Source organism: Epinephelus moara, chromosome 9 (genome assembly GCF_006386435.1).
Source record: "Epinephelus moara isolate mb chromosome 9, YSFRI_EMoa_1.0, whole genome shotgun sequence".
Lineage (NCBI taxonomy): Eukaryota > Metazoa > Chordata > Actinopteri > Perciformes > Serranidae > Epinephelus > Epinephelus moara.
In genome coordinates, this window is record NC_065514.1 from 26,686,475 (window position 1) to 26,712,538 (window position 26,064).

The 26,064-nt window shown below is 41.8% G+C and overlaps 1 protein-coding gene across 11 annotated transcripts; it reads left to right on the forward strand.

Moving 5' to 3' along the window:
- Positions 1-872: 872 nt before the first annotated feature.
- Positions 873-24,577, forward strand: camsap1a (calmodulin regulated spectrin-associated protein 1a). Of its 11 annotated transcripts, none has more exons than XM_050053649.1 (20): positions 873-1,204; positions 1,769-1,947; positions 9,511-9,773; positions 11,966-12,127; positions 12,211-12,291; positions 13,593-13,625; positions 14,536-14,677; positions 15,167-15,306; positions 15,404-15,500; positions 15,624-15,750; positions 17,096-17,181; positions 17,442-17,523; positions 17,666-19,988; positions 20,084-20,220; positions 20,315-20,523; positions 20,700-20,762; positions 21,050-21,137; positions 21,226-21,359; positions 22,726-22,844; positions 22,999-24,577. In XM_050053649.1, exons 2-20 carry the CDS (start codon positions 1,770-1,772, stop codon positions 23,287-23,289), a joined length of 4,755 nt encoding a protein of 1,584 aa, XP_049909606.1. In that variant the 5' UTR covers positions 873-1,204; position 1,769; the 3' UTR covers positions 23,290-24,577. The 11 variants fall into 11 exon arrangements, with proteins under 11 accessions (XP_049909606.1, XP_049909607.1, XP_049909604.1 ...); XM_050053650.1 differs by having other exon boundaries at positions 21,238-21,359; XM_050053647.1 differs by lacking the exon at positions 13,593-13,625 and adding an exon at positions 14,052-14,111.
- Positions 24,578-26,064: the final 1,487 nt, after the last annotated feature.

Here is a 26,064-nt window from a genome sequence, read left to right on the forward strand (position 1 = left end):
TTGCATAAATGATAATAATAAATAATACTTCATGAAATTAATATTAATAAGAATAAAACTGTATGACATATATAAAAGAAAATGTAAGTATGAAATTATAACATGACTATGAGCAATTTCATAGTAATAGATACTGTGTGAACCCCCCATATTTTCTCAGTTTGTCTTTTTTGTCATATACTGTATTGTTTGATATGTATTTTAGATTATTTTATGAATCTGTTTTTCTTGATTTTTTTAATAGGTTGCTGTAGCTTCTCATAAAGATACAGTGTCTGTAATTTGGTGTTTAAATGTTAAAGTGTGTGGTGGAAGAAAAAAAATTTCATTTGGAGAAAAAAAGAAGATAATAGCAATAAACAAAAAGTTTATTTCTATTGTATTCCTATTGAAACTTCAAACTGTTTCAAAAGCCAAAGTTTCAAAGTGGCTCAAGTGTCATACTTATGATTTGTGTTTTGATAATTATGAATTGAGTTTGAGTAATTAATAAACCACTTCAGTAATTAAAAATATCAAATACGTAAGTATTTAAGATGAACTGGTTCTTCAATCTTGAATCTCTCTATTCGTATGATTATTTATTTTTTAGTCTTCCTTATTCATATAATATTTAACACTTTGGTGCTGTATATCCCTCAGCTTTATGAAAATACAATACTCAGGTCCGTAGGTAGATTTGGTTTGCAGCTGAAACACAAGGCATCCATTACCTGTCAGTACCTCCTTATGCAATATCACATACAGATGGTCAGATCAACACCAGTGTTCTCCTCTGTGTGGCTGTACGGGCCCACAGCGCCCCCAGCAGGTGAGCAGGTGAGCTGCAGCCGAGCTGACAGAAGATAACAGTCGTCCCCATAGAGACAGGCTCCTACAACAGGGCTGCCTGGACACCGTTACACCAGCTAGTCCTCTCTCAGAGGCGATGACAGTCTCGATATGAACCAGCCGGCTTTTGGATATGAATAATTTCCTCGAAAACAGCCTTCCGGATGGTTGCCAAACAGATTTTTTATTATTGGATTAACGACCATCAACCGCCAGCCGCAGCTTTATCCTGAGAGGCCGGAGATTTGTGTCTGTGGGCAGGGAGGAGTCCTCCTGTTATTTCACCGCTAGCTGAGGCCAGGCCAGCATGTTGGCGTTTTAACAACACGTCTCAGACATAAAGCTGTGGAGGGGAACCAATGCAGTCTTAGAGGTGAGCCTTTGTCATGTTTGTCAGCTTATATTCTCTCCCTGTGTGTGCGCAGTTTAGCTAGCTAGCCCTGCTAACGTTAATTCAGTGAACTCTGTGTAGCTAGGTCGGTGTTGGGTCATTTGTTGGTCACCCTCCTCCAGCCTCGACTGGACCTAGCTAAAAACAAAACTGACAGCAGCCGTCAGAGATGCCAATATGATTATTTTTTTAATTTTTGGAAGCTAATTAATATAAAACGGCTCTCAATCATGTCCAATAGTGCTGTTTTTCCTTTATGCCAACCTAACACATTATCAGCTGGAACAATATGTCGATAGAAAGTGTTCAATGCAAATGGTCATGACGTACAAATTATAGTGACTGACATTTATTAACACCTTCATTACCAGCAGGTTAAACAAGGTGAGTCTATGTGTAGTAACATCATCATCATCACCATCACCATCATCATCATCAGAGCAGGTGCTGTCAGTGAGGCAAGGCCCTGCTTGTTGTTCTTCATATCGATGATGTAATGCAATAAGCTGCGACTGGCAATAATGTTTCTGTTTCTCCTCCGTGCAGGATGGATGTGGAGGTGAGTGCTGGCAGGGACAGCACCTGGAGGAGAGCAGCAGCAGCAGCAGATGATGCAGGTGGAGGAGGCATGGAGGCTCAGGTCGTGCCGCTGGAGCTCTATGACTCTGCAAGAGCCAAAATAGACGCAAATCTCCGCTGGCTGTTTGCCAAAGCTTATGGTATAGGTAAGGCTTTCTCTCTGTCTACCTCTCACTTCTGAGACTTTAAATCACTGTAATCACATTATGCTGTGGTTATTTATTTATTTATTAGAGCAAACATCTACTGTGCATGGGCTGAACTCAGGCAATTTGTCTAGTCTGGCTAGACTTCCTGTATGTTTACTGATGAAAAATGGCAGCTGCACATATTATAACTTATGAAATATCTGTGTAATATAGACTCTACTGTAGTTGCATGAACAGTTTGCTGGATGCAAATCCTGTTAATTGAGCCCGAACAATTGCATCAGCTCCTTTTCTAGTAGCTGTCTTGGAGAGCAACAAAAACAACACACCTTTACAAGCCAAGGACAAAATAACCACAGCATATTCAACAACATACTATTATGTCTTTGTCAGAGAGCCTGGCTATTTCATTGCAGCCCTTGTAGTATTAGCTGGTATCAGTAAAAATTAAAGTCCATTATGCAGTCATGCATTGACTGTAACAGTGTACGAGAGGATTTTAAAATAGTGTTATCTTTTAGTTTCTTAAATGTTGAGATTTGCTGCTTTTAGATATAGTATGTAATAGTATACTGACTGTATTTGAAATGTGGACTGTTTGTTGGACAAAGCAAGAGTGCTGGCTTTTTGTTCTCTGACATTTTATAGACCAAAATCATGTCAACATCAATGAATCGAGAAGGTAATCAGCAGGTCATTTGTGATACGAAAATAATCATTAAACCAAACTTCCATCAGAGTACTTTATTTCTAGCTGATATACTAAAGGACTTCCCAGAGTTTAACCCAGGAAGTTGTTTATTCGAGGCTGTAAGCACCCCATCACTTTATGCATTCATTTAGTTAATAGATGACTTCTCTCATTGTAGTCAAACTCATTAAATGTACACCGTTTGCTTTGCATTCGCATCTGCTCTTCTCTTGTAAAAGTGCATGTTTTATTTTCTAAAAGTGTGTGCATGTGATGCTCGTTGTTTTAAGGCGAGGTGGCCCACCTCCACAATAAACACTGCAGGAATCAGTTTAATAAACTGCAATGGATTATTACGTCAGATGCATAAACTGTGACTATGCATAAAGGGATTCAGAAATAGTGTTGCTAATATATGGTTCATTTCAGTATGTGGTCCAAAACAATATGAATACATTTTTATCTATATCTCTAGCTCCCACTTTGTCATTAAACCTACCTAGTTACAGTGATAGATTTATAAGCTGTAACAAAGTTATTGTGCGTCATTCACATTTTCACTGGCTTTGTTGTTTGGATCTTTTGACCGTCAAAATGTAAACAGAAGTCCCGAGACAAAGATAGCAGTATAGCAACAGCCCAGACCTTCGTGTTAGTGAGTGAAGATCCAGGCCGACATCTCTATCAGCCAAAGTCTTTTATACACGGGTCACTAGCCTTGCCAGCTCTGACGAGGTCTACTAAAACATTAAAAATTATTGCTCTGCATGGCCGGGCTGTAAGCAAATGTCTGGAAATTACTCCTTGAATGTGGGTTTTTGTGTCACTTACTGATTGCTCTGCGGGGAGTGTGAGCAGGAGGTCAGGAGTGTTGTTTCTGCAAGCGTAGTCTTCATGATTTTGTTATTGGTATGACAATGAGGCATTTGGAAGGAGACACAGAGACAGTCATTGTATAAAAGAAAACTCTTCGTCATCATATCCATTTTATGAGCCAGACGTACTGTAGTTTAAGTGTTTCCTGCCTCGCAGTGCTGTCTCCTGTTTTGCAGTGGATGACTCAGTAAATTGACTCTTAGAGAGGAACAAATCCCTAAAATGTAAAGCTTGTAATGTGTGGTGAGGTAAACAGCAGCTGATCAGGGAGGATGGCATTAAATGGGTGCTTCACCCCCCTAATGACCATTTGTATGTCAGCTATAGTTACTTTGAATTCTTGAAGAAAACTGTGTTTTTCTTGGAAGCCTCTGGTGAATAAAGAATCCAAAAATAGAGAAAATTCTAGATAAGTTGAAGTCAAAGGGGTTTGTGCTTCACAAAAGCAAAATTGTATCAAAATATCTGTTAACAAACTCTCACACAACTCATGCAGTATGATCCAAGTCTTATTTATCCAGTCGTATGCTCTGTACCTCTCCCAGACAGACAGCTCTTTCTGACAGGGAATTTAAAAGATAGTGAAACTTAAACTTTTCTTTCTTTAAGACAAATTCCATTGACAAAAAACAGTAATTTTACCTCACAGAACACGGGAGCTGCTGGTCTACCACTGCCTCAATCAGTTAGTTAGTTTGTCTTTCTTTGTGACTATAGTGAATCCGAACTAACGCTTAAAAAGACCATAGTCCCACAATAACACAAACTACCAATCGAGGCAGTGGTAGACCAGCAGCTCCCGTGTTAAGAGAGGTAAAATTACTGTTTTTGTCAACGGAATCTGGCTTTGAAGAGAGCATTAATAAGTTCCACTTTTAGTTTAGTTCCTTGTTGGAAAAGTACTGAGCATATGACTGGATAAATTAGACCTGGATTATACTGCACAAGTTGTTTTTAAGCAGATGTTTTGATATTGTTTTGCTGTTGTTAAATGCAGACTCCAGTGACTTAAATTCATAAAGAATTTTCTTCTTGTTTTTGGATTATTCGTTCACCGAAGGGATGCAAGAAAAACATTTACTAAGTGTTTTCAACCTAACACGGGGTGAGTAATTGATATAAAAAGGTCATTTGGAAGGGTGAAGTATTCCCTTAAAATATAAATAATCAGACACACCCTATTTTTCAAAGTGAAAATATAACTGTCCCAAATTTAAAAATCCACAAACAGTATCAAACCATTTCAGGTATCACATAAATCTTCCAATAGCTGGAGCATTTTTATGCTTTGTGCCAGTGTTGCAAAGACCTCATGCTCTTTCTTGCTGGTTAAAGCTTTACCTCTCTGTTACCCAACTGGGCAGAGATCAGATGCCCATAATAAACACCAAACCATTACCTTCTCCCCCGTCAAGCTTCCTGCTTCCCTTAATCTGATTGGCTCTTCCTGACGTCACAGTGTGCCAGGGACACTTAGGAGCCCTTCTCAGCAAGAGACTGATTTCTTGCACTAACTAAACGATCTTAACTCTTTCCACACAAAATGGACAGTACTAGCATCAGTGTGGTTTGACAGTTATTGTAGTTTAAACAAGCTCATATAGTAGAGATAGTACTGTACATGTAGTCTCGCACATTTATGATTGAATAAATGTAACTTATAGCGGAAACACTCATTTTTATAAAGACATTAACAAAGAAATTACATCTTCTGATATATTCTACTACTGCAGATTCCAGAACTGATCAGGTGTGTTGGACTGGTGCATCCTGGTACCTTTGAGATGCCGCTCAACTTTTTCTTTTTTAGTTTTGTTCTCTCACATTTTACTGTCTAATAAATGCTTGCGTCATGTTACCGTCACAATGATGCAAAGCCACAGCTCATATGGGATTTAGGTTTTAGCAGGAATTAATTGCTCTTGTTAACGGACTATGATACTGTAAGACCGCTAACTCACTGGAGCTTATGAATATATTATAGCTCCTGGCAACATATTGGTGAATTACCGTAGCATTTGGGCAAATTGCCCACTGAGACTGAGACCATAACTGAATTTTATCACCACTTAAAAGTCTTTTAGGAGGCTATATTCCCATCACTGCTATGATATCTACAATAAACAACCCTAACCCAGTAGTGCTCAGCGTGTCCCTGTTCTGAACAATATATCATGTTAATGTACAATGTCTTCGTTCTGTGTTTGTTGTCTGTGATACAATCCCTGGTCATTGATAGTCAGCGTGGAGGTCAGAGGAGCCAAAACAGTCTTATTAGATTAGAGAACAAACCGACCAACACAGCGGTGTTGGGAGGAGTGTGTTGTGTGTGTGTGAGTGCTGGTGTGAAAGTCAGCACAGCCAGTCACATGTTTAAGTGTTTAATGAGATTGGACCTGAAGGCTTGTGTCTTTGTCCAACACAGCCTGTTTGTTTAGACTCATGACAGTTTTATTAATGGCCTTTGGAGAAAGCTTGAAATCTTTTCTAAATGTTATTACTAGAAACCAGGGAAATTAGCTTTGGGTTTGTTTTAGAATTAATGTTCAATGTGAAATACTTACCACACCATTAGCTTGAATATTAATAATGAAGACTTAAAATACAGTACATATTCTAGAGAATGAAATATATGTAAAACACTGTATGTGTCATGTTTAGATGAAATTTGACATATATTTTTGTCACTACATGACTAAATTTTGTTCAAGAGCGCTTGTTCAAGAGGAGTACATCAAATGCATGAGCTCTGTTTAATGAAATAACTTGACAGATTGACCACGTATACCAGTTTTTAACTTTTTTCTGCACCGTCAGACTTAGTGTGTCTACAGGGTGTATCAGCTTAAAGGCTGTGTTTCCCCAACACTGCCTCCAGGAGGATTCTCCATTAAGCCTTCTTATTGGAGAGAATAGTTGTGGCTTTCCTCTGCAGAGCCCATCATCTGACAGCCCTGCCCTGACTGTCAGCAAGATCTCTGCTCATCAATCTGACCTTGTGTCTGAAAGAATAAGAACAAAGGCTTTCCCTGCACCCCCTCCTCTTGATTCCACCCCACACACACATATGCGCACCAGGGTGGGCTTGGATCAGGTGGATGATAAATATCTAAAGAGTATTAGCAAGTAGGATTAAGAGACGAGCTCCTTTCTCCCCCCTCTAGTTCTCCACGCCACTCACTCAGACATACACACCGCCATGTCAGGGACCATGAAATGACTCAATGCACAGGCCTGGGTGAAGGGATGAAACAGCAACCCAGCCCCCACCATCAGCCATGTTGGCATTCCCCATCACTATCTCCACGGCAACCATGGAGGACAAGGGGGCATTCTGGGACAGCTGAGGCTGAGGAAGTAGCAGGATGAAGAGAGACGTGTTTGGAAATCTGCGAGGGGAAGATGTGCACAATTAGCTTTTGTTGAGAGAAACAAGAAATGAGGCAGTTGAAGACAGACCCGCAGGGATGTATAATGAGCATTTTCTGACATGATCTGGGATTCTTGTGTCCATATGGCAGCACTACAGCAGCACAGAGTGAGATGGATACTGTAGGTGGACTGTGCCAAGCAAGCAGTCTGTTGTGAAAGACGCAGCTGAGGTTTTCACAGTGTGCTGTGTGTGTGTGTGTGTGTTTCCACTGATGGATGTCTTATTTTGTCTGTTCATCTCAGTCAGCTGGCTTCTAATGAGAAGCTAAATGGAAAAAGATGTTAAGTGGCCGAATGTTGATTCAAGTATCATCATTTATCCTCTTTTTAAATGTGGGTAATACTAAGCCTTCATCTTTCTTTGTTTTGGTCTTGATTCTTATCATTTAAGATACAATTTCATTTTTGAGTGTCATTGCTCAGATCTTGAGACTTTCAACGGACACAGTGTTACAGTGACACAAGCAGCAGACAATCAGATGTCTAAACAGGTCACCAGTGAGCCTAGCTTTTCTAAAGCAGTTCTTTTGTTGTAAAATCAATGGTGATAGTATACGCAGAGACTATTATGCATTATAAAAATATTTGTGTGCACAGCTATAGTTTTTATGGTAGGTCAAAGTTGAACAAGAAGGAAGCTCAGCTCAGCACAATCTCATGATTGTATACAAGCTTTGTTGCCTTTGTGCCTTTGTATTGAGAAGCTTGATACCACTTTCATGCATTAATTATGAAGCTAGATCCAGCAGGCCATTAGCCTAGCTTAGCATAAAGACAGAAAGCAGGGGAAAACAGCTAGCCTGGCTCTGTCCAGAAGTTAAAAAACATTAACCTAACAGCACCTCTAAAGCTCAACATTTAAAGCTGCTGTTTGTAACAACCAGGGAGGTTTGATACACTGAAGAAGGCTTAGGCCAAAAGGCGTCTGTCATTTTGTTTGGCCGTCTGTTGCCCTATTAAAACATAGATTTTGACTCTAGTCTTTAGTGAGTGCTGTTGCCTACTAGTTTCTTTGGAATCCCTCTGCAACTTGCACCCATAACGATTGGAAATATTGGAGTTGCATGTCCTCCTTCCTTCAACAACCAGGGAATCAAATCAAATCAAATAAAGCTTTTTTATATAGCACATTTTAAAATGACCGCAGTTGACCAAAGTGCTGAACAAAATAAAAGAATGACTCACAAATATATAGCAATGTAAAATGTACACAAATATAAAACAGAATAACAGCGGTAAGAACAGTTACGTACGTAAAAAAGATTATAAAATACTGAAATATTGAACCACTACCTATAACCAAAGGCCATTGAAAACATGTACGTTTTAATTTGTCTTAAAAGTGACAATGGAGGGGGATCATTTGATTGAGAGCAGAAGGCTATCCCAAAGCTTTGGACTAGCTACTGCAAAGGCATGATCTCCCTTACCCACCAGCCATTGCAGGACAGTTAAAAGACATTGTTCTGAGGATCTAAGAGGTTGGGGGTTGGAGTAGGGGCAGAGAAGTTCAGCAGTGTACTGAGGTGAATGAGACTCAACAATCAGTTACCATTCTCCAGATTTACATACAGCACCTTTAACTGTTTTATATGTCTTGGTTATTTTTTACACTATAAAGTGTAAAATGATGATTTGTGACTATTTCTTGTACACTAACCAGCTGCTGGCTGTAGCTTCACCTTTCATTTTTTCACCTCTTCATAAGAAAGAGAATAAGCATATTTCCCAAAATGTTAAACCATTCCTCTAAGCTATGTTGACTAGAGTGGGCATGTCCCTCTTTACAATTTATCCAGATGGTAAATGTAATCAATACTGACTGATGTGATTTACAAAACTACTAAAAAATAAGCCAAATCTTCCTTTAAATGGGATGTCTTTCCGCAGATAATTTAGTAATATTACTTATTAATTTAGGAAAAATTCCTAAGCCCCATTTGAATTGCAGTATCCCAGTTAATTTTTTTTCTTTTGTCCTCATTACATGCATTACTATACAAGTTGCTGACTCTATAAGACACCAGTCTCCCTGTCTATGTCTGCCTAAATCTACCCAGAAAGGGCCAGAAGCTAAATTTCGTGAGTGCTTCAGGCCTTAACTCTGGATTAACATGTCCAAGGCATATAAAAATAGCTGCCCCACGTCTGTGTCCACGAGCAGGAAAACACCCTCATGGCTGGGACAACACCATCAGCTTAAGTATCGCCACTAAGTCCTGTTAGCTCATTGGCTTAAAGCCTCTGGTCCACCTATGGGTTCTCAACATTGCTACCTGGCATCGTGTTTAACCACTGACTTTGTCTCAGTGCTCTGCTCTTGCGCTGGGTTCTTCTTAGACAGTCTAATACCTTGAAAGACTGTGTCCTAGGAGATTCTCTGTTACGTAACATGGTGAGGCATTGGTGAACACATGTGCGTGTGTGAACAAAAATAGTTTAAGTGTGGATGCATGCTGGGATTTGTCACTTAATACAACTTTAATAGGTATAAATAACACACTGGCTGACCCTGAATGACATCCATTCAGTAATACATGTATGCTTGTCATTCTTTGCAGATCACATCCCTGCAGACCTGCGGGACCCCTTCTATACCGACCAGTATGAGCAGGAACACATCAAGCCCCCCATCATCCACCTGCTGCTGTCTGGAGAGCTCTACTGCCGAGTGTGTGGGCTCATCCTGCACGCTGAACAGGCTGCCTCCCTCCAAAGCCACCAGTCTGTCATCCAGGCCCTGTCCAGGAAAGGCATCTATGTCCTGGAGACAGACAATACACCTGTGTCTGATCTGGACCTCAGCTCCACTCCCATCAAGATGGTGGGTAGCTTAACATTACATCTGGTTATAGACCATCGTTAACGTTTGTTCACACAAGAAAATCAGGAGTTAGCAGCTAGCGAGTAGCTGGTGAACACAGAGGAGCCTGTAGCAGCTAAAGAGCCAGATATTTCTCTAAAGAGTAAAGAGACCAAGTGAATGGATGCTAATGTTTAGGGTGGACGTGTAATAATACATTTGCTTTATGTGATAATATGTCGATGTTGGGTATACAATTCACTCCACTGCCCCGAAGTGGCCAAAACAATAAATGAATACTGCTCTAAGAATTGTTAGACATTTAGTACATCAGACAATGTTCACTTTTATGGAAATGAGGGTACAGTACATTCTCTGCAGTAGTATAACCTTGTGAACTGGCAACCCACACTTGCCATCTGGCAACAAGCTAATGTGACTTTGCTTTCCAGAGCCGAATATGAGCCAAGAGTATTGGAATAAATAATGCACCAGTGGATGTGAGTGTTTTGCAGGTTTTAGGGTGTGTAACTAAAATATTCATGAAGTAAAATATACCAAATGTTCAGCATTTTTCATTTAATATGGACCCACCTGTCCCAGGTTTTAGACATATCCCACAGGTGAGAAAACACTAAAGGCAACAAGCTCACTGAGAAACAGCAGCTAATGTGTCAGTATATGAAAGTAATCTTTGCTCTTGGCTACATGGGAGTGGAGACACTCATGAGACTGTGAGACCATCATTACATGTAATAGGTTCTTTGTTTGAGAGTGAGTTAAATAGGGCCAGGCATCATACTGATACTGTACCGATGGTGATATGAGACCAGACATTGTTAGATTTTGGATATCGTAATATCATAGGTGTTGTTTATTCTTATGGTTTTACAGGCTGCATGAAGTACAGCGATGTAATTTTCTGAATTTACCAGACTGACACCTTACAAGACACACTTAAAAAAACAAGCAGCAATGTATCCATAGATCATAAAATCAAACAATTCCGTAATATACAATAAAAGTTAAGAAATGACTAGACAAAAATTGTAATTACAAATACTAGGTATAAAATCATCACTATAAAGTCATCATCAGTGCAAGTCTTAGTATGTGTGTCACCGTTAAATCAGACCAAATATGCCAGCTTGAAAAGGTGTGTTTTCAGAAAGTATTTGAAGGTTGAAAGGGAGTCCACATTGAGAATGTCATGAGGGAGAGAGATCCAGAGGAGGGGGCAGAACGGCTGAAGGCTCTAGAACCCATAGTAGTCAAGCGGGCAGATGGTGATGTGAGGTGGATTGCAGAAGAGGATCTAAGATTATGGGAGGGTGTGTAGATATGATATGAGTTCAGACATGTAGGAAGGGGCTTGGCTACATTTAAACACCAAAGCACCCAAACATGTGTCATCCAGGTGATTTGCACATCTGGTTAATGCCTTTGAATCTGCGTCAGGATGTTGGGTGTGTTTCTATTCGCATTCTCTACAACAGTGAAGCAGCGCACACAAACCTTCCTCGCCTTGAACGCAGCTCTCTCTCTCTGTCGCTGTTGTGGCGGAACAGGAATTTACTGCTAATGGTGTACAACTGAAGTTATCCAGGCAAAACTTGCTTATAAACTGGTTTGGCATCAGTTTGCATACCATGTATTCTGCATGCGGCTGCATACATCATACTGTGACTCCTGTACTGTGACAGTGTGGCACAAATGCATGAATCGTTACAGCCCTAGTCTCCACATAATCAATCTGATTGTGATATTGATATTGATGTATTTGGTTAAGAAATATTGTGATATTTGATGTTCTCCACATCACCCAGCCCCAAGCTGAAATGTGGAATAAAACTACCTTTTAAGGTAAAAAGAAATCCATGTGCCAGGCTTCCAACAACACACACACTTTTTCATTTAGTACAGCTTTAGCTCACCCCTGTCCTTCATGTACCAATAAAAAAGTGAGTCATGAAATAATGACATACAGTTGTGGTTGCCTCACATGTAGGCTGAGAAGGATTTTGCCTCTAGAACTCTGTATGTTTCAGTCAGGAAGTTCTGCCTTGTTTCCATGGCAACTCAGTGATGGAGCATCTCTTACCTTTTGGGATTATGAAATCAGCTTCAACAGAAAAGCACACACATGCACTACCATTAATAATGCAGTACAATAACTGTGTGCAATATTATCAGCAAAGTCTGTGTTCTCCCAGAGCTCCCACATCCACCTCATTGATGCCCTGATGATGGCCTACATACTGGAGATGATCAGCATAGAGAAGGTGGTGTCAAGTGTCAAGCGCTTTTCCAACTTCAGTGCCTCCAAGGAGCTGCCTTTTGACCTGGAAGACGCCATGGTCTTTTGGATCAACAAGGTAAGAACCAGACATGAGTGGTAATGTTTGACATGTGTGCGTTCTTCTATCTGTGTTGACCTACGGTGTCTTTGTCACGACAGGTGAACACAAAGATGAGGGAGATCATGGAAAAAGAGCTGAAAATGAAGCAACACTTTCTGGAGTCGCCCAGTCACCAGAAGGTAACAGCTTGTGTGTCTCTTTGTTTTACTCCCTTGTCTCACACTCGCTTTGTCTGCCACTTTGTCACTCCCTCTCACTGCTTTAGAAAAAAAAGCTTCCTCTCTGTAGTGTCGTTCTTTAGTGATTTTGTTGCCTTTGTTAATTGTCTGTCTGGCTGGGATTTCACACACGCATCCTTTCCTCACTGGATGCAATAACTGTCAGGTGGTAAGGTTTAGTCATTGGATCTTGCTTGCATTGTGATCTGATGACCACCTCACTTCACCTTCTGATCACTGCTTCAAAGGAACCCCACTCCCCAACCCACAGACAAAATTGAGATAACCCTCCAAGAACACCACCCCAGGCTTATTATCCACAGGATTTCATTACAGGGGCAAGTATTGTTCTGGGTAGAGGAGAGTGGAAGAAATATATTGATGATGCAACATAAAAAAGTTGATATTAATGCAGTTTCTCTGTACTAAACTCTTGTTTTGGAACTGCAGTTCCCATAATTTCTGGGCTCTGGGGATGTAAACAGGAAGTAAAATTTCAGAATTAGTGAAGTCACCTATGGGCTACAGCTTGAGCCCTAAGTTTTTGGCCAAATTGCTATCATTAAAAGTATGCTTAATTAGCTATTAGCAGTTCCTGCTTGCAGTGTACCCACAGATGTACAGATAACTATCACTGGATTACTTTGATACTGAAGAAAACTTATAAATATGATTCTCAGGCAAGTTCTGGAGCCACAGGGAGCGTCTTTTGTCTATAATTTCTAAGGCGGATTTCTGGATGTTTATTTGTGATGGAGATTGGAGATAATGATATCCCTGGGAAGTGTTAGTCAAGCTAATTGTCATGTCTGTGTGTTCATATTTGACTGACTCTGCGCCTTCCCTTTAATTCTCCCACGCCTCTCTGGGGGGGACACGCTTCACAGTTTGAGAACCCCTGCAGTTTGTTGCCTCGCCTCGGTTCCTATCAATCTGTCAGAAAAGGCGTATCATTAAAAGACAAGTGTCAGCACAGTGTCTCGTTGGGCTGCTTCTGTAATAGGGTTGCATTAGTGAGAAATAATGGGACAACATGTAATGGTAGCCTTGTCATTGAACTTTTAATTATACGCAAAGACCTCTAGTCATTTTCCTAATTTCTGCCTAACCCTTTCCAGATGTCTTTAAGATCAGATCTGTCTCCGTGGTAACGGGATAATCTGATTTCTTGTCACTGTATATGACCCTTGACTTGTCTGCTGCTCTTCCTGTTTGTGTCTCCCCAAACTTTCCTTCCTCCCTTCCTGCCTCTTGGATACTAGTCTCCCTCCAAGTGGTACTGGAAGCTTGTACCTGTAAGTGCAACTGCAAGCGTCTCCTGTGTGAGTGGACATATGTATGAGATGTGTGTGTGAATCAGTGTGGGATCTTACATTACAGGAATAAGCAGAACCAACAATTAATAGTTAATGAAATACACAGCAAAAAAGATGCCACAGTGCCCCCCGGTGGCAAAGGAAGAAACTGCAATCTTAGCACTCCTTTTCCCTGCTATTTGCTTTTACTTTGCATGTAATCCGTTAGCAATCCCTTCAGCTAAGCTTTCACAGTCATCACCTTCCTTCCCCCAAAACATCCTCACACCACTGGTTCTTTCTACTTGTTGTATTTTGTTTTCATCCAGCAAAGATGAAGTGAACCTGTCTGGAGTGCACTCATCCAGTCATGGCGTGTTTAATTTCATTAACTTCCTCCCAATCATTTCTTTCTTCCCCCACCAGCCTGATTTATTGCATGCTCTGACCAGCTGCTTATTGGAGCCTGTGGAGTTCTCTCGCGTGGTAATGTACCCACCATTCACCCTTTTCTTTAGTTCATCCTTAACTTTATTGTTTTTCCCTTTTTTAACATTCATCACATGCACCAACTGCTATTACCCACCTTAGTCTTAGTCACATTATTATACCTGAAAGTTGCCAGTTTGTTTGAGTGGAGGCAGGCACACATTATTGTACAACATTGAAGGTTAGATGAAAGGTGCTCCCGTAAAAGATTTTGCAAAGCTTCACCTGACCTAATCTGATACCAGATTTAAAGGTCACCAAATGGTGGATGCTAGTAACAGACACCCACTCTGCAGTTTATGTCTTCAAGGGCGCCAAAGAATAATTTACAGAATGAGAAATGTGTTTGTGTGTGACAAGTGAGCATGTTCTGATTAGATACATGTATGTTCTTCAACCTGTGCCCTCTCTTGCCGTGTAGGTTCGTTACAGAAGAGATCACCTGTCAGGTCGGACACTTCAGCACTTCCCTTTGTTGGAGGACCTGTTAAAGGATGTGTGTGACGGCACGGCTCTGCTGGCTGTTCTCCACTTCTACTGCCCAGAACTCATTAGACTGGAAGGTAAGACGCAGTAACGCTGGACTGCTAGATACACTGAAGATATTTATAAGATACGTCTGAGCCATGGTCTACTGCTCCTTTGCCTTAGGTTATATGATCCTTAAAAGAATAGTTTGACATTTTTGGAAATTATTTGCGGACTTGCAGAGGGTTAGAGATCAATACCACGTAAATATACATACATTTGCAATTACTCGATCACTATATTGAGAAACAGGCGTCAGAGTGCGCTACGGAGGTCACTGCTTTAAATAGCCTTCCGGTAGCTGTTTTTCAGGCTTTTGATTGGCCAACATATTCTTATTCTTCTTTGTGTGGCTTTGGAGTTACGGTTATATCAGCGCCCCTTGGTTTGACATGCTCTTGACAGTGCTTTAATTGGTTTTTATAATGAAGAACGGAAAATACCTGTTTCCAAATATACCTGCGTCTGTGTGGACTAGGCCTTAGCCTGAGAGTATTGACCATTTGTTGTCCTGTTCTGTGCAGATATCTGTCTGAAGGAGGTCCCCTCCATAGCTGACAGTGTGTACAACATTCAGCTTCTACAGGAGTTCTCTAATGAGTACCTGAACAAATGCTTCTATCTGAAGCCAGAGGACTTGTTGTATTCTCCACCAGTACTAAAGGTAAGCCCCAAAACACCTCACACCCAGAAGATACTTTCCTTCAACAACACTGTCATTGCTTCCTGTTGACCTTGAACTTGACCATTGTGTCTTCCAGAAAAATGTGATGGTCTTCATCGCTGAGCTCTTCTGGTGGTTTGAGACTGTGAAGCCAGATTTTGTACAGCCGAGGGACCTTCATGAAATCAGAGATGGTATAACACTCTCTATATATTTCAATATATTTGCTCGTTATTTATGAAGGCGCCATTGGCTCTTTTAAGTAATGGCATACTATGTTATGGGATTTCTTCTAATACTTTATATCCCCTTTGTAGTGAGATTGCTGCTGCAGCCTAAGAGTTCACGATCCCATATTTCCATCTCCAACGTCAGTAAACGTGGTTTACTGGCATCATCAAACTCGGCCGATGTGTTGGCCATGCCCCCAAGCCCTGACCTCAGGTATTTTCCAGTAACTACATTTGTAACACCACACACAGTCAGCTTTACTTACAAGGCACAGGTTTACTGATTCATGTACTGTAGTTTTTTTCCCCTTCATATCAGTTCTGAGAAAGGCCTCAAGCCTGACACCTTGTTTCATTCTTTTTATTGACTTTGTCTATTTGCACATTTGTATGCTTGTAATATAAAACTTAGAACACAGGAAACTTAAAGGAATACTTCACCCCCAAATGACCATTTGCATATCAGTTGCTCAACCCATGGTAAGGTGAATTTGTGGAGAAAAAAAGTTTTTCTCACATGCCTCTGGTGAACGAAGACTCCAAAAACGAAACAAAAAAACAAAATGAAAAAAATAAAATTTATTAATAAATAAATTAATTAAAGTCATAGGTGAGCGTGTTTAACAACAGCAAAACATCTGTTTACAAAGTCTCACACAACTCGTGCAGTATAACCCAAGTATCATTTATCCAGTTGTATGCTCACTAGATCTAAAATAGACAGACGTTTTAGACAGAGAACTAAACTTAAAGTAAAACTTATCTCTGCTCTATTCAAAGCCAGACTCCATTGACAAAAACAGCAATTTTACCTCACCGAAGATGGGAGCTGCTGGTCTATCACTGCCTCGATCAGTTAGTTTGTTTGTGTTATTGTGTGACATTAAAGGGTTAATTCAGATTCAGCAAATTCACATAATATCACTAACAAACTAACCTATCAAGGCAACAGTAGACCAGCAGCTCTGGTGTTCAGTGAGGTAAAATTACTATTTTTGTCAATGGAGTCTAGTTTTGGATAAATTTCACTTTATGTTCAATTTACTGTTAAAAAGGTCTGTCTGTTTGGGAAGTACTGAGCCTTAGAGTGGGTAAATGAGACTAGGATTATACTGCACGAGCTCAGCGAGAGTTTGTAAATGAATGTTTTTAATACAGTTTTGCTGTTGTTAAAGGCGTTCACTAAGTACTCATTTAAGGGACTTACATAATACATTTTACTACTCATACACTAATTAATATGGTAAAAGTCACAAATATAAACAACCTTTATGTGTGACAAACATTTAAATCTGAAGAAGTATTCAGGTAATTTTAGATCCAGTTTCTTTTGGCCATTCCTTCATTACATTACCGCAGCACTTGTAACTGTAATGTTATAAATGCCTCTGCACTTTGCACAGTGTAGCATCTCCTTAAATATTTAAATTGTGAAGTAACACTACATTAGTGTTATTTTGGATCCACACTATCAGAGAAACACATTACAGAGAAGCAACATCATTTAGACGTTTCAGATTCAACTGTAAAACCCAAACTTCTCTGTCTTTCCCTTACAGCGCTAAACCAAGCTCATTAAGCCCGTCTCACTCTTTACTGCCCCTGAGACAGAGACAACAGAAAGTGGCTGAGGAGAGCACTTCAGGTAATATGAAACAATATTTACTCAGGCTGCGGTGCAGATTGCTGCCTCAGGTCACAAACAGAGTTGTTCAAACAGAGAAATAGGAAAAGGAGGATAGAGAGCAGGAAGAACAGCCTGATTGTTTTTTGAAGGTGGAATGTAAGTTATGTTCTTGTATCTGTCCCTAATGAATGTCTGGAAAATGAATTCCCCATATGCAGATTATTAGAATCATCCACAATTAATATGCATGTTTGATGAGTCATATTTTCTTTGTACAGAGCTGAGAAATAGGTCCAACTCTCTGACACGTGATGGACAGCACCAGGGCTCAATACTGGCCTGGCCAGAGAGGAGACCGAGGTGAGCAGCGTGATTACAACCTTCACAATGACTGTACTGACTAGTCAGTGTATCAACTAGTACAGATACAGCATTCAATTGTTGTCCGTGAGTCATTATATTGGCTCATGTTAATCATATTCCTCCCTCTCTTCCTGTCCAGGCCTTTATCCCAGCCGGTGCCCTACGCTCTGCACTGTCCCATGGAGGAAGATGCAGACAGTATCAGCCTCGCTCGCTCCATCAGCAAAGACAGCCTGGCCTCAAATATTATGAGCTTTACCCCCAAACACATGCTAGGGTCAGGCCCTCCATTGCCTCAGCACAGACTCAGTGGTCAAAGCCTGCTTAGTCACATGCGCATAGAGGATGAAGAGGAGGAAATAGAAGAGGAGGAACTGGTTGCTGTCATCCACCCTTCTGCATTTTCTCGACGTCGGCTTGGGAGTGACATGGAGCAGGATGAGCTGGAAATCCCGAGTGCACCCTCCACCTCAAGGGGGACTAATACTCGTCGCTCTCCCCGCCTTGACATGGGTCCCTTTACACCCGACCACCCGGCAGACAGCTACTATCTGGAGCCTTTGATGCCAGCCATCCCTAAGCCAGCCAAAGAGAAGAGCATCAGCCTGAACAAGGAGGAGGAGAGTGGCGAGAGTCGCTGTAGAGCAGCAGCTGCTAGGAAAGCAGCCATTACTGTCCCACTGACCTCACAGAGGAAAGCCCCTGAGTCAAACAGAAGTGGCTTTATGCCGATACCTGTGGCTGACTCAGTCCCGAGCTCTCTCAGGCCACCCACAGAGGGGTCTGCAGGCATCTCTCAGCCTGAGAAGAAACAGTCCTCAGGCTTTTTCCTTCATTTGTCAGGAGAGCCAGACCAACACAGTCCTTTCTCCACTACGCTTGAGGTAGGGCAAGACTCTGACTCTGACATCGCAGACCTGGAGGAAGATGACGAGGAGGACGATCAGATGGAGCTGACTAGGGAGATGGTGAGGAGAGGAAAAGGGAAATACTTAGAGGAGGGAGAGGTGTGTGAGTTTGGAGAGGGAGAGGGCGAGTCAGACAAACTGAGAGAAGACTCAAAGGTAAGTGAGCGGGACGATAAGGAAGGCGGCAGCGGACGCTCGAGCCCTTGCCTCAGCACAATATCCTGGGCGAGCAGCTGCAGCGCTTCGGGAAGCACCAGTGTCAAGATGACCAGCTTTGCGGAGAGAAAGCTCCTTAAACTCGGTCTCCGGGATGGATTCTCAAGTACCAGCAGCTCTCAGAAGACCACGCCAGATGGCTCTGAAGTGGCCCCTTGCCCACCATGGCAGCTGAGGGGTGACTGCAGCTCGAGCTGGCCAGGGAAGGAGCCCAGTTCTGTGCTAGGGAAGAATATGGCGGTGAGTCCCTCAGTAGTGCCTTCAGAGCTGCTGCAACTTCACATGCAGCTAGAAGAGCAAAGACGGGCTATTGAGTATCAGAAGAAGAAGATGGAGACCATGTCTGCGCGGCAGCGACTAAAGCTAGGGAAAGCTGCATTCTTGAACATCGTTAAGAAGGGCGGGGGTAGGAGTGACACGCTTCCTCTGCCCCTGAAATACTCCCAGGAGTCCTCAGAACCAGCTGACAGGAGTAATGTGAAGAGCCAGTCGTGCAAGGATGACTCCTGTCTTGATGCTCTGAAGATGCAGGCAAAGCAAACAGAGGGAGGACAGATGAATAGAAACAACAGGTTGAACACCCTGCCCCAGGATAACGGTGCAGAACCTGACATAAATGAGTGTTCCCACTCCATAGATCTACTCAACGTAGCTATTAGCTCCATTCAGCAGCAGATGATGCAGTTGTCTTTACAGCAAGACCTGCTGATGAAGAGTGTGGTCTCACCTCCAGAGCGGGTAGAATCAAGCCCTAGCACAACCCCCACTACAGCAACACAATCAACATCCTCTACCTCAGACTCCAGATCTTTTGCGGTTCACTTTGTAGACATCGGTGGCAGCAACACAACCCCCGCTCGCCGTCCTCCTAAGCTTAGCTCCAGCCAACGCAGCAAAACCTCGGAGCGAAAACAAAGTAAAGACAACAGCAAGACGGCTTCTGCCAAGTCTGATGCACAGTCCATGGAGAGCAGAGAAAATTCTGGTGGATTCCAGGAGAGCGGTAGTGTTGAGAGCTCCAGGCCAGAGAGAAGCATTCAGAGAAACACCACCTTTAGAGTCCGCGATGATTCCACCCAACGCGGCAGTGGAGAGGGAACTGGGTGCCCCTTGGACATTACACCAACGTCTCCTTCACAGGTTTCAGAACAAGAGGAGAACAAAGTTGCAGACTCACGGAGAGAGGCTGCAAGTGGGGATGACAGTTCCAGGGTCAAGAGTCAACTGATCGAGGTGGACCTATCAGAGCTTAAAGATCCACAGGAGGACGGTAGCGCAGACGTTATAGACTGCATGGCAGAGGGCGAGCAGAAGAATGTGCTAGGTTTCTTCTTTAAGGTAAACTCTTACCTTAATCTTTTTTATGCTTTGGAATATCAAGAGTACCATCTGGGAAGCATATTTACTATTTCAATGATCTCTTTATTTTCCAGGATGATGAAAAAGCAGAGGATGAAATGGCGAAACGTCGTGCTGCCTTCCTGCTCAAACAGCAACGCAAAGCTCAAGAGGCGAGAATACGCAAACAGCAGCAAGAACTGGAGAGCGAGCTCAAACGTGATGAGATCAAGTACGTTTTCATTTCACCAGCTCACAAATTCATTCTAAGTAGGAGTATTTGCCTCTCTGTCGTGCAGTTAAATTCTGCCTCTCTTAACTTCAAGGCGTAAGGCAGAAGAAGACCGCATTCGTAAGGAGGAGGAGAAGGCGCGACGAGAGCTAATTAAGCAGGAGTACCTGCGGAGGAAGCAGCAAGCGTTGATGGAAGAGCAAGGTCTGGTCAAGCCTCGCCCACGCACTAAATCTCGCAGGAACAGGCCTAAATCACTGCACCGCGAAGAGTCCAACAGCCTCTCCAAAGGATCCACTACACGTAAGACGACCTTTTTAAACAGCGTATATTTTTGTCTCGTGCTTCATGTTGTCTTGATACTGTTCAGCAGCCTAGAGTGGTGTCTTTGTCTACATGCTGATGGGCTTCATGTGCACTTGCATTTTCGGTTTAGTTCACTTGTGTATATTCGTGTCGTCCTCATGTGTGTAACGCAGGTAATTCTCTGAAGAAGTCCTTGTTGATCAAAGCCCAGGGCTCAGCAGCAGACTGCAGGGGAGGTGAACCTTCTAACCTGCTCTGCATGATGTGATATCAATATACATACACAGCCTGTAAAAATAGTTTGTGACAAACCCCTGAGGAGTCAGCTATGGATTTCATACGAGGAGGATCCATCAGTCTTTTTAGAGAAGCTGATTCTGATCCATTTGTCGTTTTGTTGTCTTGCCTATTATGCAGCCTCTGTCCCTCATTTGAATCACAGGGTTGTTAACTGTTATACACAGTAAAACAGGTGTTTTTATTTAGTTAAGCAACTGGCTCTAAATTCTCCTGTCATTTTCAGCTGATCTGAGCTGCAGTCATCGAGGATCAACGCTCTCTTTGGCAACTGAGGCAGACAGCGTCATCTCTGGAGGGGCAGAGTCACAGAGGTGAGACTTCCTGTGCTTTGTGTAAAAACAGAGAGATCATCTTTTTTCCATCTTGTTTATCCATGTAGTTATTTGACTGACTTAACAGTGTGTCTTCCAGGGCTGGATCAGTGTGCTCTATGGAGTCATTCCCCATGCTGAGCAGGGCGTCCAGCAGGAACATGGAGAGGGACTGGGAGAACGGTTCTATAGCCTCTTCCATCACTTCAACTGAGTACAGTGGTGAGCAGAGATACAATATTTTTGATTTTGTCCACTGCAGTAAAGAAATTGTTTGAACTTTTGGGAAATGCCCTTATTTGCTTTGTTGCAGAATGTTAGATGAAAAGTTCGCTACCACTTTCATATCTGTTCGGTAAATATGAAGTTTAATTTATAAAAACAATATGTGGTTGTTTGAGGGGATTTGTCCTTGAACCAAAATATAACTGCAACACTTCTTTTGTTTTTTTGCTCCCATTTTTCACAAGTTTATATTAAATATCTTTATGCACTCAAATACTTGTTTCTCTCAAATTTTGGTTGCAAAGTTGTGTGAAACGCCGCCAGATGGAGTCAGTTTAAAACACTGGTAACAACGTGATATAAGGAGCTAGAGAACCCCTCAAGGATGGGCAGGAGGGGTGGTGGATTGGTCCAACAAACCCTGGACTTTCACCTGGGAGCCCAATGTTAGCTTCCCGTGTGAGTTTTAAGCCAAACAATCATTGTTTTTTTTCTACCCTAACCACGTGCTTTTGTTGCACAAGGAAATAAACATAAAAACAAGAAGTTTTACCACCATTGTAAGCTTATTTTGAGAAAGACTGTATGCATCTAATGAGCAGAAAGAGTACATGTCCTGTGAAAATGGAAGTGTATTTTGAAAAGACACAATGCATGTAACAAGCGTATTTTACACATTGTCCCAGAACATCCACAACAGACACAGGAGGATACCTAGCGCATCATATGTACACGTAAAAGTCCACTGACCCAAGCAGCGATATTTGACGAGCTGGGATGAGAACGCATTGGATCGACTCTTTGAGAAGATGTGTCACACTGTATGAGTCGAATGGTGGTCACACGAGATACTGACTGATTCTTTGGGGTGTCTGTGACCATGCATTTCTGCTGGTCATGTGAAATCCCAAAAATGTCTTTTTTCAAGATAAAACTGCACGTTTTAAAGTGGCCTTTTGGTGTGACCATCCCATGGCACACCTGTGTAGTAATCATGGTGTTTAGTCAGCATCTTCATATGTCACACCTGTCAGATGGATGGATTATCTTGGCAAAGGATAAAAGCTCACGGACAAGGGATTTTCACAAATTTACAACCAACATTTTAAAATATTTTGTGTGCATAAAAAAGTCTTAGATCTTTTATTTAAACCCATGAAAATGAGAGGAAAAAAGTGTTGCATTTGCATTTTTGTTCAGTGAATTTCTTTGTTCAGGCCATGACTTCCTAGACTCTTTACCAAGAGTTTGCCAAGCAACTAGTGGAGACTAGTTGGAAGTGTGCATTTCTTCCCCCAAAACTGTTCTTTAAACACTGCACATTTATCTTATTAATCCTTTTGTAATGTTTTTTCTGTTAAAGGCCCTAAACTCTTCAAGGAGCCGAGCTCCAAGTCCAACAAGCCAATCATCATCAATGCCATCGCTCACTGCTGTCTGGCTGGAAAGGTTAATGAGACCCAGAAGAATGTTATTCTGGAGGTCAGTGTGATCACTTGAAAATAATTTATTGATGGTGATTAGTCTGAATATGTAAAGTAGGTTTATTTCTTATCTGTTGCTTTCACAGTTAAATTTATCACTCCTGTTTTGCCACATTCATAAATTATATTTCTGTCTGTTTCACTGATTGTAGGAGCTGGAAAAGTGTGAGTCCAATCACCTGATCATCCTCTTCCGTGACGGCGGGTGCCAGTTCCGTGCCATTTACTCGTACTCACCAGACACTGAGGAGATTGTCAAGTTTACGGGCACGGGACCGCGCTCCATCGGCCGGAAGATGATCGACAAGCTCTACAAATACAGCTCGGACCGCAAGCAGTTCAACATCATCCCTGCCAAGTCAGTGTCGGTCAGCGTGGACGCCCTCACCATCCACAATCACCTCTGGCAGGTCAAGAGACCGGGGAGCGCACGGAGGAAGTGAAAACGATGACACTCGTTATAATTTCTGATCTATCTACGACTGTTGGGCAGGACCCAATAATCTATGAAACGATGTGATCTTGTGACTGTGTCATTAGACAAGGGAGGTAGATGTCAGTCTGTGGCAGCGCGAGATCACGAAACACCTGCCACTGAATGTTTTCTTTTCTTTTTGTCTCGTTAGCTTTTTATTCTGCATGTCACACCTTTAATTTGTGGGTACGTCTTACATTAATTGGGGCACTACTGATTATGGACTGAATCCTATGTAGCAGTAAAGATGAGAGTCGAACGCCACTGAATCTACTTACTCTAGCGAGCATACTACTGATACCAAGTGCAACTACACACAGGAAGTGGTGGACATTCACTTGATGATGCTATTTCAGCTTGGCAAAAAAAATATACCCAACTGCTGTGATTAATCCAGGCTCCACATACAGAGCCCCAGTCATTCACCAGTAACTCCTACTGGTCAGTGCTTTTACGAAGAGGATGATTTGAACTCTTTTTTTAATGTAAGTATGGAATGGATGTTAGTGAGTGGTAATGTCCAGTCTTGTTTTCTATTTAGTGTGTTTGGGGAAGTGTGTGAGTCTTTGTGATAGGGAAGGGGAGAGCTGGATGCAGCTCTTGTGCGTCCAGCTCTGAATGTGTTCTCTCTTTATTATGCTTTAAAACTGCAACAGAACTATGGAGCAAAGCAACAAACCGTTTTTTCTTTTTAGTTTGGGAGCTGTGTGTTGCTGTTACAGAAACAGAGGGGGAAATTATACTAGTATTCCAAACAGGAAACGCTTATCAGACTCAGTGCATTATACCTTTTCAGTACTGCATTATATTGTATTAACTTCATACTTATATTCAAACAAGCATATGAGCCACATGAGATCTCCGACTGGCTCATACTGCTGAACCAAAATGAACCGAGCTACACCACTGAGCTGTTTGCTGCTCATTAACCACTCACTGGATTCTGGTGAGACGTACGATTTTAATGTAGCTTCTGGCGCTCAACACTAGTAATTTCCCTGTAATGACTGACTGTCAGCAGCTGGTGTAATGTGGGAGGGAGGTGGGGGGGAACTGCACAATACTTGATATTTGTTTGCTGCATTTTGTACATTTTTGAGTAGTATTTTTTGTACATTACGTACAAGTTATGTTTACTAAAAAGCAGGCACTATTTTGAGGTTTATTCCGTTACAGGCTTTCAGAGATGTTATGAGTCTTATTTCATTGTGTTATATTGTATGTTTATTTATTTTGAAGAGATATAATAAAATGCAACTAGGTATGTTTTCTGATGAAGTGTGTGCTTCTTTAAATTGCCGTGGACTATGCACATTTTTATTTGTGCATCTGTTTCTTACAGCTCCATTTTTCTTTCTTTAACCAGCTGCTTTCCTGTTTCACTCCTCATTTTCATCACATCTGTCTCACTCTATTTCTCTGCTGGTGCCTTGCTCCCCCTCTGTCTGTCTCACCCTCATGTGGTGAAGGAAAACTTTTTGAAAGGTCTGTAGGGATGTTTATGTCATGCTTACTATACTCTCACACATAAATTACTAAACACTATAATACACAGTCATCTCTTTCACCTGTAATTCATTTCTACTACACAGTTGAGCAGCAGCATCAGAAGTGATGCGTTTATGTGAGTAGACCTTTTCCACGGCAGACATTTTCACTTGTCATGTTTGGAAAAGCACAGGTGAAGCTGATAACGAGTGATGGCTCGGTGGCATTAAATATAAGGGGGAAGCTTTTCCAGTGAGCCAGCATGCACAATTCTCGGGCCCTCCTAAGTGGAGTACAGCTGTCATCAATGTTATTAAATACACCTGAGTTCTTCCTACTAAGGCATGTCAAAATGCCTACCATGAAAAAGGTCCAGAGCGAAAGGGGGAATATATTTATTTTATGTCGGATTTATTTCTTTTTTATTGTCTTTTTCATTTGGCGCAGATTTCTGTATTATTTTCTCTGTGTATGTGAGCTGTGCTTAACTCTGACGATTTCTACTGTGTACATCGACGGTTTAAAATAAAGAGAGGGAGACCATAGCTACGACGCTTTAGCTAGGAGTACTGCGGAAGCTACAGCAAAAAACCCAATAAGCATCCAGGAAAGGTCTCTGGAGTGGATGCTTCAGATACAAAAGACGCTGCGTTCAGAGGAAGGATTTAAGTCAAAAAAAGACTTGAAAAGAGTGCTCCTCAGCCAACCTGCAGCCATACCTCATAAGCATGCGTCATCAGTGTTTATGTAATTACTCTCACTGCCAGAAGGGGGAAGCAAAAGTTCCACACTCCAACTTTAAAACCTGCAGTCACACTTTACCTTTTAAGTAGATATGGCAACTGTGTTCGCATACATTGGCTCATGGAGCAGTTAAGGAGCAACAGTATCATCTATCTTGAGTTGTGTTTTTAGTGATGACTCCAATATTCACTCTCTTTTTGGGCAGCTTTAACCTTTGCTCTGCTCCATTAAAGTGCCCCTGTACTTGTTAGCAGAATGTAGTGCATTGTAGTTTTAGCAGAGCAATATACAGAGCATATAGTCACACTCAATGTAAAAAGTACACTGACAGGTCATGTTGCCTCATCTTTTCTCTCTTGCTGTTGATTCCTCCATGTACAATATATCGAGCCCCCACACTCACCGTACAACCACACAGGTGTTTTCACTTGAGTTGCCTGATTAGGCCTCAGCTCTGCTCTTGATTGCCAGTGATGTGACTCACCTGTTAGTCACACAGCTCCCTCCTCCT

Coding starts and splice junctions, on each gene's coding strand:
- camsap1a (XM_050053647.1), top strand. CDS start 1,770: ATGGATGTGGAGGTGAGTGCTGGCAGGGACAGCACCTGGAGGAGAGCA. Junction 15,501..15,623: donor CCTTCATGAAATCAGAGATG/GTATAACACTCT, acceptor TCCCCTTTGTAG/TGAGATTGCTGCTGCAGCCT. Junction 15,751..17,095: donor CCCCCAAGCCCTGACCTCAG/GTATTTTCCAGT, acceptor TTTCCCTTACAG/CGCTAAACCAAGCTCATTAA.